This window comes from Homalodisca vitripennis, chromosome 8 (assembly GCF_021130785.1).
Source record: "Homalodisca vitripennis isolate AUS2020 chromosome 8, UT_GWSS_2.1, whole genome shotgun sequence".
Classification (NCBI taxonomy): Eukaryota; Metazoa; Arthropoda; class Insecta; order Hemiptera; family Cicadellidae; genus Homalodisca; species Homalodisca vitripennis.
Window position 1 is genome coordinate 3,628,460 of NC_060214.1, and position 13,877 is coordinate 3,642,336.

At 36.7% G+C, this 13,877-nt stretch overlaps 1 protein-coding gene across 1 annotated transcript; it reads right to left on the minus strand.

Moving 5' to 3' along the window:
• Positions 1–3,620: 3,620 nt before the first annotated feature.
• LOC124367186 lies at positions 3,621–5,939 on the minus strand. The gene is made up of 4 exons (XM_046823837.1): positions 5,677–5,939; positions 5,058–5,401; positions 3,995–4,109; positions 3,621–3,796 (listed from the first exon to the last, which is right to left on the minus strand). Exons 2-4 carry the CDS (start codon positions 5,397–5,399, stop codon positions 3,621–3,623), a joined length of 633 nt encoding a protein of 210 aa, XP_046679793.1. The 5' UTR covers positions 5,400–5,401; positions 5,677–5,939.
• Between the last annotated feature and the right edge of the window lie 7,938 nt (positions 5,940–13,877).

Here is a 13,877-nt window from a genome sequence, read left to right on the forward strand (position 1 = left end):
GGTACCTCGGTGCGAAGAGGGAGCAGTTGTGAGCTGCACAACTGCCTCAAGAGGTACCTCCTCAAGCCAAGTGAACTTCTTAAGGCGGCGCCAGATATATGCGTCATTCGGCAAGCACCGATTGTTTGACGTTCGGCGAACTAGTTGTCTTGCTATTTGCCGATTAAAGGTAGGGACACACATAACCGCACCGCGCCCGACACGTCAGTCAGCCGTATGCTGGCCGTCATACGGTGAAAGAATTGCAGCGCAGTTTTCAACCTGCAAGTCCACACATGTCCGCACCGACACCAGACCGTCGTGGCCGCACCGTGCCCGCACCGTCACCGATATGTTTAGTTTGAATTTTGACGGGCACGGTGCGGTCTACGAGCGGCATCATATGTTGTTTACTGTTGCGTTCTTCTTTTTAAAACTATTTAAGTAGTCTACACGTTCTATTTTAGTGAATTATTTAGTATAGCCTACTAACGCTACATCCTGTGTTCGCGTACAAAATCATATTTATTATTAAAATTATTACATTTTCTTACCTTAGAGTAAACTAGTCATATTTTCTTATTACAACAAATTTGAAACCCATGTTGTACATTAAGTGATTTTAAACAACTAAATTCGAATTATGAAAAATCTATAAACATTTTTCATTAATTAAAAAATAACAAGCATGTAATTATTTGCTAAAAAATCTATTTTTCTTCGATGTATTGATGTTACTTGATAAATTTATTCCGGTATTTTGTAAGGGTTATATTTAGAATGTTTCTATGACATTTATATTTTTTTGATTCTTTTCACTTCAGTAAAGTAAAAATAAAAATATTTTATTTACAATAAGATTTTCAAGCAAGAAAATCCCATGTTAAAAATAAATAATAATAAATCATTTATTTCCCGATAATAACAAACTGAATATTACAAATAAATACTGTATTGTTGCCAGTGCTTAATAATAAATAATACTATGAAATAACGTATTTACAATAGCAGCAAATAACAAATACAAAACAAATGTAACAACGTTGTACAATTTTCTACTTAATTTATTTCTAATTTATGTACTTAGAGTAATAAAATACAAAAAGTAGGTTACATCCTTTTAGGTTTTTCTTTTTTTTAAATAATAATTAGGCCAATAGATTTAGAAAATAAGGGAAATTTAGGTACCCCATAAGGCTGTGCCTGTGTTGGGGATACTATATACAAAAAGGGTAAAAAATAAAAATAGCGGAAACTAGCAAGAATGAAATGATAAAAATGAGTTATTGTAGCTTATGTAGTAAATAATGTACTATTACGTTTCAAAGTTTAAATTTAGTATAACTATTGTGCTGTATTAAATAAAAAGGATTTATGCACGATTTACAATTAAAATATTAGGCTTTAAACATGCAACATTAAATATTATATTATAAATAATTATTTTATAATGCTCTAACGTGTCTATTTAAATATTATAACTTAGCAGACAAGACTAACCATACACTAATTTATTATCTTAAAAATATACTCAATATCATTTTGTCCGATCAACCGTACTCTAATTTTTTTTAGAAAATATATTTATGTTTCTACTATTTTTGACTAATTCTGGCAATAAATTATATGTCCTCGGAGCTATAAAAGAAAAATATTTTGTAAAATGTGTGTTTTGTATGTTCTTCAGTATATATTTTACAATATATTTACTATGTGTTACAAATTAATATAAACGGGCTTGCAACATAGCAAACTCTCTGGCATCACACTATAGCTCTTGGGTTTAATACAAAAAAAAACACACAAAATATACTGTTTATAGTGTATTTGACCGAAATTCACTCCAATGAAACACAATGAACAAGAATTATAGAGATAAAAAATATAACCAAGATAATGATATTTACAAATTTTACATACTAGCTGATTGTACAAAGCTTTACTGTAGCATTTCGATGTGTCATTCACCACAGCGATTAATAAAAATAATAACAATGAAATTAACAATTATCTCAATCAATACTTAATCTTCCGAATATTTTTTAAGTATCTGTCACTTCGAATTCAAAAGAAACATGCTCTAATACAAACAGTGAGATTGTTGCGCTCGGACTGCATACGGACATGTGTGGCCTCACGGTAACCGAGCCGAGCCCGCACCGACACTCGGCCGACTCACGTATCGGGCACGGTGCGGTTATGTGTGTCCCAACCTTAACGAGCAGACGTCTACACACATGTGAGGTTTTCCGAGCACGTGTTCGTTCTGGGAATAGCAAATAATCGTCAACATGGATGTCGATGTTGATGATGCTCTTCTTGCTTATCACGCTTTTATAATTTTAACTGGAGGATATTTACTGCTAAAAATGAAAAGGAAACCTAGAAGAAGGAGATGGTGGGCGGTATCCGTAAATCGTAATAGAAGCCAGTAAGTACCTTGTAAATAATAACTGAATTTTGTTTGTTATCCCTGGGAATGTTGGGACACTTCTCAATATATATAGTAATTGCACTAAGATTAAGCTATAATATATTGTAGAACAGCTTACCCAATGTTTTGTATATTTAGTTAGGTATACAGTTTTCAGCTAATACGTTTAAATAAAAAAATACCCCCGTCGCAACTTACGTACTAAGCATATTTAATATTTTCGATGACACACACACATACACACACATAGTATTTATACATGGTTTTATATATATATATATATACACCATGTTATGATAACTTATATATATATATATATATATATATATATATATAAGTTATCATGATCTTGGGCTTAAGTCTTACCATGCCACCTACAGTAATAATTAACACTTTATTGCATGTTTCTGATTTCAGGTACAGCGGTACAAACTTATTAGCAGATTTGTTAAAAGAGCCTTCTGGACAGTTCCAAAACTTCTGTAGAATGTCTAATGAAGATTTTAGTTCACTACTAGCAAAAGTAACACCTTTGATTGCTAAGAAAGATACAAAGTGGAGGAAAGCAATACCACCGAATGAACGTTTAGCCATAACCTTACGATTCCTAGCAACAGGAGATAGTTTTAAAAGCCTGCATTACTTGTTTAAAGTATCACCCCAAATAATATCAGAGATAATTCCAGAAGTATGCAGCTCAATAATTGAAGTACTGAAGGATGTTATTAAGGTAAGCATAATAAAATTTTCAAACTCATTTTATTCGTCACGTTGTACAAGAACATTTACATCATTTACGTATTATTGTTATTAGGTTTAGCATTTAAACAATAAGTATATATTATTTAGTAACATATTAAGTAACCAATTATTTAAATTTGGAAAAGTAGTTTTCAAGTCCAACATTTGGAGGATGTTCACTATTTTCAGCATCAGAACATACTACAACAGTTCCAGAGAGAGCATGTAATTCGTTGGAATCACTTGGAACTGTGTACAATGTTTAAAGTTTCATCAGGACATGGGGATGAATTTACAGAAGCTGACGAGGAAGGTGATGGTTGCATGAAGTAGGTGTTGCCCGATGTTGCAGGTCCTTTCACCATTCTCATTTCAAAAAAGAACGTTGTCAATCCGGTGCATACATATTTCCCTTGTAGACTCGTCCATCGATTTTAATTTTGCCGCAACTAATTCGCCGTATATGTCACATAAGTGTTTTTCTTTTTTTGGTTTGAAGTGATTGTAAAGTAGTAAACGCAGCATCCATCTTCTTTTTTATCTCAATTTCTTCAGCTGTTCTGGACTTTTTTCGTGGTGGAGGTTTAAAGGAAGATGAGGCATAGTTAGGCGAAGTTGTGGCACAAGCAGGTAGAACAATAGCTGAAAAGAAACATTACAATATAATGGAATAAAATATATATGCAAAGCACAATTTTGTATGTCATGTTGTAAAGTTACAAAAATAATTAAAGACAAATTCATTAAGTATCTTAATAACTCCAGTACTACAACGGTGCAAATTATGGGACTCCCACACGAATTACGGTGATGGATAGTCAATAGAAAAAAACACATTACCTTCGTTTCTTTGTTCAGGCTCTTCCCTGCTGGCAGATGGTACATTATCTGATAAATTTGGCAAATCTATGTTCCTTTCGGCTTGGAATTGCTCTTCATTTGGAGGTGGAGCCACCTGAAATCACAAATGTAGTAACTTTGTATAATGTAAAGTATTACAATGACACTAATTTTAAATAACATTTTCAGCTTCCTGCTACTGCGACTGAGTGGAGAATAATTAGTCGGCATTTCGAGGAACTGTGGAATTTCCCACACTGCATTGGTACTATTGATGGGAAAACACGTAACAATTCAGTCACCAATCAACAGTGGATCCGAATTCTTCAATTATAAGAAATACTTCAGTATTGTACTCATGGCGCTGGTTGACGCTGAGTATTGTTTTATGTTCGCTGATTGTGGCTGTCAAGGAAGACTGAGTGATGGTGCAGTTTTTAAAAACACTGTACTCTACAACAAAATAAAAAGTAAGAGTTTGAATTTACCTAACGATGAGCCGCTACCAGGGAGACAAAAACTGATGCCGTATGTATTTCTTGGTGATGATGCATTTTGCTTTAAGTAAGCGACTCATGAAGCCATTTCCAGGTAGCCATGAACAAGGTAGCAAACCCCGCATTTTTAATTACCGTCTATCACGAGCCCGAAGAATAGTAGAGAATACGTTCGGAATAATGGCTAGTGTTTTCCGTGTACTAAGGAAGCCAATGCTACTACAACCTGACAAAGTGGCACTAGTTACTATGACCTGTGTTATTCTGCATAATTTTTTAAGAAGAAGCAGGACATCACGATCGATGTACACTCCAGCGGGAACCTTTGATTCTGAAGATAATGGTATGGTTACAGGAGGGTCGTGGAGGGAAGATACCGCTGATATGACATCTATGTTACCTCTACAGAAAGTGCCTAGGAAGCCAGGTACCGCAGCAAAGGAATACAGAGAAGAGTTTGCTGAATACTTTATGAACAATGGAAAAATCCCCTGGCAAAATGACTACAGTTAAATACATGTGTACCCTGTACCATTGATTTTAATAAATAAATATAAATATTTTACCTCTGAACTAAGTGTCTCTCTTGGCAGGTTCTTATCTTTGAGAAATCTTTCCATGATTTCATAAGCAAACCAATTTGGTTTGTATATATCATCAGATCCGGCTCCACTTTTACAGCTTTCCTTAACCTTTTTCAAACACGTTCTAAATGAAGCCATCAGAGAGTCTTTTTTCTTTTTCAATTCGGTGACAGAAAACTTGTTACCCATCTTGCTTTCGATTCTTTTCCATGCATCGTATATTTCATTTCTATTTTTGTGATTGGGATGAGAAGGGTTCCAAATAACTGGTTCATTCTCATAGTATTGTAAGAAATCCAACACCAACTCATTAGGCCACTCCATACCTTAAAATAAGAATAAAATTATTGTTTATGTTATTTTTCTTAAGTTCATAAAATGTTAATGAGTTAATGGGGAACCCCGGTCAATAACTGTATAGGACATGAAAACCCTTAAAATTGTAACTTTAATCATGACAAAATATTAAATATTAATATTTGTAGGAATTTTTAAAACATTTAAAGAATTCAGTTTATAATTCAGTAGCCTGGTCATTCACTAGTTTTCAGCCAAATAAGAACTACTTAACCTCAATTTAAGAAAATAAAATTCGTCTTACCCAATAGTCAATGAGGCTCTGATGACAAAATTGGAAACCGTGAACAGTTCTTATCTCCCAACCACAAAGCCGAATGTGTGGATGAAGCAAAGTTTGCCTTTTCCCAAATATTCGTCCACTTTGATGTGTGCAAAAGACCGACACTGAACGGGAAACAACGAGCACTAATGTTTGCTGCTTGCCGAATAGACAAACAGACATCCACACTGCTCGCGATTCGGCGAGTCGCTGCTCGGTGCTTGACGAATGACGCATGTCTGGCGCCGCCTTAAGCCTTAGCTTGTAAACGTTCTGCTCAGCAAAAAGCTGCAGATTGATCACGTGACGTAACACGGGGCAATGAATATTTTATGTTATGAAACGGAACGAAATACTTTCCCGCTTCGAGGAAAAGATCAGAGAACACGGCGGAGGTGGAGGAGGAGTGAGTCACAGGCTGCGGTGTCCAGTTCGACTTTCTACCAGAGGAAAGTAGCTCCGGCAGTCTTGTGGGGGAAGATCCTTTCCCGTCCTCCCACGTCCTGGGACCCGCGGCGGCTCTGCAGGAGAGATGGATGGTTTCTGATTGAAGTGCGCTGGAGTAGCTCTTCCCAGACTGATTGTCGTTTAGAGTAACCGCTCATTTTGTAGCGCGTCTCTTACAGCCTCTGCACTACGCTCGGCTGTGGAGAAGTCGCTTTTGACAATTGGAGTCGGATTTTAACAATGCTTTTATTTGAGAACTTCTCGTGATTGCCAGTTTCCTGGGTAAGTAATGGAGAGTACTAAACATGTTTTGGTCTTCAGTTAACAAAGTGTTACATCTGATATATCATGTATGTAAGGGTTTGATGTGCTGGCAAATTGAGCTAAATTATAGGCTGCAAGGGCGTAGCCAGCAAGGGGGTCCAAGAGGTCTGGACCCCCCCCCACAAGTTTTCAAAATTTTCAATTACTTCTTTAGTGAACGATTATTATTATTTTAATAATTCAGTATTACTGACATGCACTGCTGAAATATCGTTCTCAACAAAGAAAATGGTCAAGAACTTTTAAGGAACAAAATGGTGCCCTTTTCTCTGTCCGCTGCAAGAAAATGTTAGTTTTGCCTCCCATCTTCTTTCTTGGCTACGTTTTTTAAAGGCTGATCTTTATACAACGCTCACGACATTCTTTGATAATAATATGAGTTTGGAAAATAAAAACTTTTTCACAACTTGATCAGTTTTATACACCTCCCGAAAAATGTAATAAAGGTGAACACCTAGGTATCAATATTGTCACTCTCTAACCGTAGGTATTTCCTTGATCTTCAGATTGAGTTCGTGGACTCGTTTGTCACTTTGCGATAGATATATAACAATTTAGCAAAACTCCAGAAATGCAATTATTTATAGTGCAATTAATTATATATATAGTACTTGCACTGCAGGCGTCATGACATTTGTTTGTTGTAAATATTAATATTAATTAATATTATATATTAATATTCATACACAGAACATTTATGATGAAATTTCAATTATTACAAGGGGTGAAAGATTTACAATTACTTGGAAAAAGAACTGCGATAGATAATTATTTTTATGATTCTATCTCCATAGAAGAAACACTTCTGGAATCATTATCGCGTAACCCATATTTGAAATGACGTTAAGCCTGAAAAAGATGACGCCATCTATAACAATTGAAGCCATGATATCTATTAAGGACAACTGTAAACAACAGTCGTTCTTGCTTTCTAATCTAGAAATGTAGTTAAAAAGAATTGAATAACTCAGAATTTATATCAATTACTGGCAGAAAGGGCGAAAATAGCAATGTAAACAATGGACTTGCTCTAAGTTTAATTATTTCCAATAAAGTAGTGTTATATAAGATAAATTGTATATTTTCCGTTCTACAGGAAACTAACAGTTTTTATTTATAATACACTTATTCTCATTCAAGGTTGCAGGGCTTTTTTACTCTTATAGCACTTATGACGCAACAATAGGCAGACCTAGATTATACATTTTTCACCAAACACATACAAAAAGCCATATCATGGACAAAAGTTTTCAAAATAATGCAAAGGACTGTTTTGACTTGCAGGGTCCTATTCTTTGAGGGCAACTCGAGTTTTGTTCATTTAATTTGATTATGTGCTGGCTTTATATTGAACCTTGAATAATATTTAGCCTTGCTTTGTTTTAACACTATCGCAGAAAGTTTGTACGTATTTAAAGAGCTTGGTCAATTAAGGAAAGACTTGCGAAGTTCTTTTGTAACCACGAGAATAGCTGAGAATGTCAAATATTACAAATATGTCGCACCTACATAACTTTATGGAACTTGTAGGAAATAAAATGACATAATTAACATGTTTAACCTCAAAAGCCGAAACAAGTGTTTCGGTTATATGAGAAATTAATACAAATATACAGCTCTATTTAATTAGTAATATACTCAGCATTCTGTTTATAGTCATTTAAATTTTGGATTACCCACTTATCCCCACCTTACGGCCAAGTTCAGTTTCGTGATTTATAGCATATGGTTAATATCTATTGAATCTCTCTAATAAATGTGTATGGATACCGTTATATTCATAAACACGTACAGTTTTAATTCAGTAATGTTTTACTGAATACATCAGGAACATTAATTTTTAACTGTCGCAAAAGCTGGGTTTTAACTGCATCACAATACAGATATGAAGTTACGAAAAAATGACAAGTTTTTTGGAAATTAAGAACTGTATTTAAGCCAAACCGCAATAAACATTAAGCCTCTAAACCACTGAGATGTAGAGTACACTGTCCGGTACTACGAAGTCAGATCCCATCTCGACCACTCCCTCGGCCCCAATGACCGCCTATAAACCAAACACTACAAAGAGAAGGCACGGGTGAGAATAATAGTGCATTGTGTCGAGGCAAATAAAAGATCGGGAGTAATCCAGGCTAATCTTCCTCGAGTAATTCCCCGAACAACAATCGCAGGCGGGGCTCCTGGAGTAGGCTACATTCGGCAGTCAAGGTCACGGCCGAGCGACCATCAGCTGATCTGTCCCAACCTCTAATCAGCTGATGTCCAGAAACGTGTGCTTTAGGGTGGACACGCTTCGTTATTTGTGTGTGTGTTTTTTTTTTAAGAAAAGGAGAAGCCGATCCCCCTTTAAGCCTTACTCTGGCCGTTCTGATAGGTTACTGGCCTGTGTGAGGATCTTATCAAACAGGATAAGGAGGAGAGTCGATACAGTACAAGGTCGATGGTCACATACAGGATTCGAGCCTGCGCTGTCTCTAACTCAGACTCAAATTCCTACGTCTTAGACCGCTCTTGTAGCGTGAAATTTCGTCAAAGACCTTGGGTGGTATAGTAGAAAGATAGCCATTCAGCTACTATGGAAGAGACCCTATAAGGGAACCCTTATTCACTGATAACACCATAGTCTTAATAGGGAATCAGTTACAATTTATTGAAAGATTTCTTGTAAATAGCGATGGAGGAATTTCGAAGATAACATAATTTTTACTGATTTCTTGTGTCGCTGAACGATGATTTGATGTGTCCGAAAATTTAAAGGTAGAAAACGGAAAGTTGAGGGCCAATTAGGAACACGCCTGACTAAGGAACAAATTGTACTGTAATTAAGAGCAATAAACTGTTTTATTGCCGTGTTGAAATAGCACAACTTTTATGACACCTTCCGCTTAGAGCAGCGTCTGAAATCTGATACTGTCACAGACTCGACTCCTGGAATCTGGACGAAGACCCTCAGAACGAATAGTCTTGACATCAGAGACACTCAGAGCTCTCTCTCTCTCTGTCTGGACCAAGTCTCGGAGTGTCGGATTTCAGACACTGCACTGAGCGGAAAGTGAAACGGAGCTGAATCCAACGTCCGCGTGTGCGGCAGTTTGCCTATTGCGGCGGTTGGGCCGGGTGAAACGGTTGGGCCAGGAGCGTCGGTTGGGCGTCGTGCGGCAATTGGGCCTGTTGCGGCAGTTGGGCCGGCTGCAACGGTTGGGCCAGGAGCGGCGGTTGGGCTTGGTGCGGCATTTGAGCCGGGTGCCGGTTGGGCCGGGTGCGGCGGTTGGGCCGGGTGCGGCGGTTCGGCCGGGTGACAAGTTCATTATTCACATTTTACTCTGAACCACTTGGTGTGTGTGTGTGTTATAATTTGTTCACTTGATTACTTGGCGGGATCACTTCATAAGTGAGGGACTCTGTGGATTTGTGCCTTATTCCTGCTATTATAAGAGGTTTAATGATGTTTTGGTATAACATAAACGAAATCTTTAAACCAAATCAAACCGAATCTTATATTGTTTATTAACAATACAACATTGCATGGAACATTGTCGTAATCATATACGTATAATATTTTATACAAACTATATTGCATATATTATTATTTATGCATGCCTTTTAAAATTGAATCAAATACTAAAAAAAATCACTTAACAACGTAACACCGTCAGAGATGAGCCTCCCAAGAATTCCTCCAAGGTATAACATCCTCTGTTCATGAGATAATTATTTAGTCCTTTTTTAATATTGAAAGGGATTCACTAGTTTTTTTATAGTCTGGTAGAATATTACAATATTTTGGCCCAAGATATGTGGTTGTTTATTTAAGAATTCATGGTAATGTTTTGGATCCATAGATCAGGTTTTGAATCGTGCTGAATAAGGATGTATATGTACTGAAAAGGATGACAGGTTTTTAAAAGCAAATAAACACATCGAATATATGAATAAGGATGGAAGGGTAAGGAAATGTTCGCGAGGGAATACTTCTCGGCTACTCTCCCGGCTCCCGAGAACTCAAATCACCCTCACAGCCATTTTCTGCAGTCTAAAAACCGGTTGAAAGAGGATGACGATGAAGTTCCCTCATAAAAGAATACCATATGATACGAGTGGAAAATAATAACTATAATAAACCATAGATTTATTCAAGAATCCAGAAAAATATCTAAGAGAAAAATGCAACTGTTTAATTTATTACATAGCTGATCAATGTGAATTTTCAGTTAAAGTCAGGATCTATGTGCATCCCTAAGAAACGAACAGAATAGATTCAATACACGCAACTCTATTATATACTGAGGAAGAGTTTAGGATCTCAGTAGAAGTTCTATGTAATCCAAAATAAAGTATGCTTGTTTTATCTACGTTTAGAGACAGAAAATACCTCACATTTACATCAATATAGGAAATTTCTATATTACTCCAACGTGTATTGTATTTTCAAATTAAAAGAAATCAATTAATCAGTACAATTTTCCAGTAGTATAAATATATAACTACAAGGAATCGGCTAGTCTTCTATAACTACTTTTCATGTTCCAGCAAAAATCATAATAAATAATTTGGTTAATTATTGTAACAAATAAGAATTTAAACTACTCTTTCAAATGGTTTGAGAAGGTTCAAATCAAAATAAATTATACACAACAAATTGGATATTTTTGGGTTATTTACAGAATTTGACAAATAATGATTAAAAACTCAAAATGATTTACATAGATAGAAAGTATGAGTTCAGTGGCAAAGGTTAGACGGTAACGTGAACGTTATATAAATACAACTTTATATATCTATATGCAACAATGTTAATCTAGGCGTTTTTAAGAGCATAATCGTAGTAAAGAGCTAAGGTTCTAAAACGCTTTTAAGAGACGAAACAGCTATGAACCCTACAAATGGCGGTCATTTTATCCCGTGCTGTCAGGATATGTCGAAGCTTCCAGCAAAGGTTTATTTCATTCACTAAATATACATATATGGAAAAACTTATATGATGTTTTTTTTTTGTCTTTATTATAAAATGGAGAATAATATATTATGTGGACTTAAAAAACCAGTAAAAATATTAACTTTTTATTATATGCAATTTTTAAAGTGTTTTTAATATTTAGGGGGGACATGCGTGTGAAATAAATTTGTTGTGAGAAAATTAAAACTGTTAGACTGTCCATTTTGGTTCAAATTTCATGGACTTTCATGAAATATAATTGCACATAACTGTAACCGTAGGCTACTTATTGCTACAATCAAAAACAAGTAAGCACGTAAATAATGAAAATCAGGTGTATACCTAAGAATTTGGCAACATAAGTTTCAGAAATATAACTGTACATTGTAGATTTCGATATCTCCATTCTTTCGCGATCCAGTGGTGACTAGATCACATCGATACGTTGACGGAGTTTATTATAAGAAGTTATTGTGCGAGGGCATGTTTGTAGACAGAAATAAGTCGTTCATATTACAGAAACGTCGTTGATAGTCAGAAAAAAAGTCGATTGATAGTAGTAGAGTGAACGGTTGTAGGCCTAACATTTGTAAGTTTCTCGACGCGCCACCGCCGATGTCAATGTTATACTCCACCGCGCCGCCGCCGATGTTAGTGTCATACTCCACCGCGCGCCGCCGCCGATGTTAATGTCATACTCCACCGCGCCGCCGCCGATGTTAAGTGTCATACTCCACCGCGCCGCCACCGATGTTAGTGTTATACTCAATAGTCAACAGTGAAGTATTTATTGCGGAGACAAAAAGTACATTTGTATAGCAAACGTCAAGTATCTAATGGTTTTGACACACATGCTACATCGAACTCTCATTCATAAATACATTTTGACACTCACTCCGCTCCATTCATCGCCAATTTTTTACCCATCTCAATTCGAGAGTAAGTCTTCTGATTGTGCGGTCTCCCAGTTACACGCCATAAACTCGTTCACGCTATAAAAAGCGTTGGACATTAAACAGCGTTTCAAACGAGTTTTAAATGCTTTATGCGTAGGCGAATTTTAAATTTCATTTGGCAAGCTGTTAATTAGATGAACTCCTGCCTGTGAGTGCAAACGTTCATGAGCTACCGTCCTGTGTCTCCTGGTTCGGTAGTTTTCTCTGCCTCTTGTCTCGTACGAGTGAACATCCCGTCCGTTGGTCAAGGTGCATTTAAGCATACAATATGACGTTGTTTGTAAAATGTAGAGACTTGGCAGAGTCAACAGTTGCAATCTTTTGAAAACTGGCCTGCACGACTCTCTTAATTTTAATTTTGCAATGATGCGTATCGCTCGTTTTTGAATCTTGAACGCTTTTAAAATTGGTTACTTGCACATGCACACAACAGTACTAGTCCATATGTGAGATGTGGATAGATCAAGCCATAATAAGCCGTCATTATAACCTGAATAGGGCAGTATTTAGCTAGAGACCTCAGCACATAAATGCCTGAGGCTAATTTGGAGCAAACGTAATCGATATGAAAATTCCATGTCAAACCTTGATCAAGATAAATTCCATGGAATTTCGAGGAACAGACCTCTTCTAATATGGCCTCATCCAACACGATGGCCGGGCCATATTCGCAGTCTGTCGAGCGCAAAGAAAAATTTAGAACATTGGATTTTGAAGAATTTGTTTTCTTCAATGCCGCTGATGTCAATGTTATACTCTACCGCGCCACCGCCGTCTATGTTAATGTTATACTCCCCCGCGCCGATGTTAATATCGTACCCCACCGCGCCGCCGCCAATGCTAATGTCATACTTCACCGCGTAGCGCACAGACAGACGCGACGATACTATAGCAGACCTTGGCCAGCAGAGCGCGCACATTATCTCACATCAGGGATGCGACCGTAACACTGAAACGATAACGACGCGACGTCAACAAAGGCGGTGTCGATACGCTTTCCCCGGGCGAAAGTGAGGGGAACAGTGTAGTAGGTTGGTAGCCCTGGGCGGGAAAGTGACAGTGGTCATGGTGGCAGCTCTGCTGCACACTGTCAGCTGACTGACAGCTGACCCAGTTGCATGCTTGCGTGTGTCACTCGAGAAGATCCAAGGAAGCGTGCTCTGTTTTGAAGAGACTACTAAGCACTTTCTGAATGTTAATTAAGTGCTGCTTTCAATTCCAAGCAACATCTAATGCAGTGAACTTCCAAATTTCCCCGACATTTTTATTATATTTGCGTTTCGTATCATTGTAACACAAAACAAACAAAAATAATAGTTTTTCCAATGTGGAGGTTAATTATTATATAACAGGTCTGAAGGCAGACAATCTATGATTTTTTTGTGTAAAATGTTCCTCTGACGTAGAAGTATTTTAAGAGTAAGATATTTTTTGTGATCTACACGCAATGTTGACAATCGAAAACAGTATATTTATAGTACTTCTATAGTGCGTTAATTGGTGAGAAAGGCATAGAG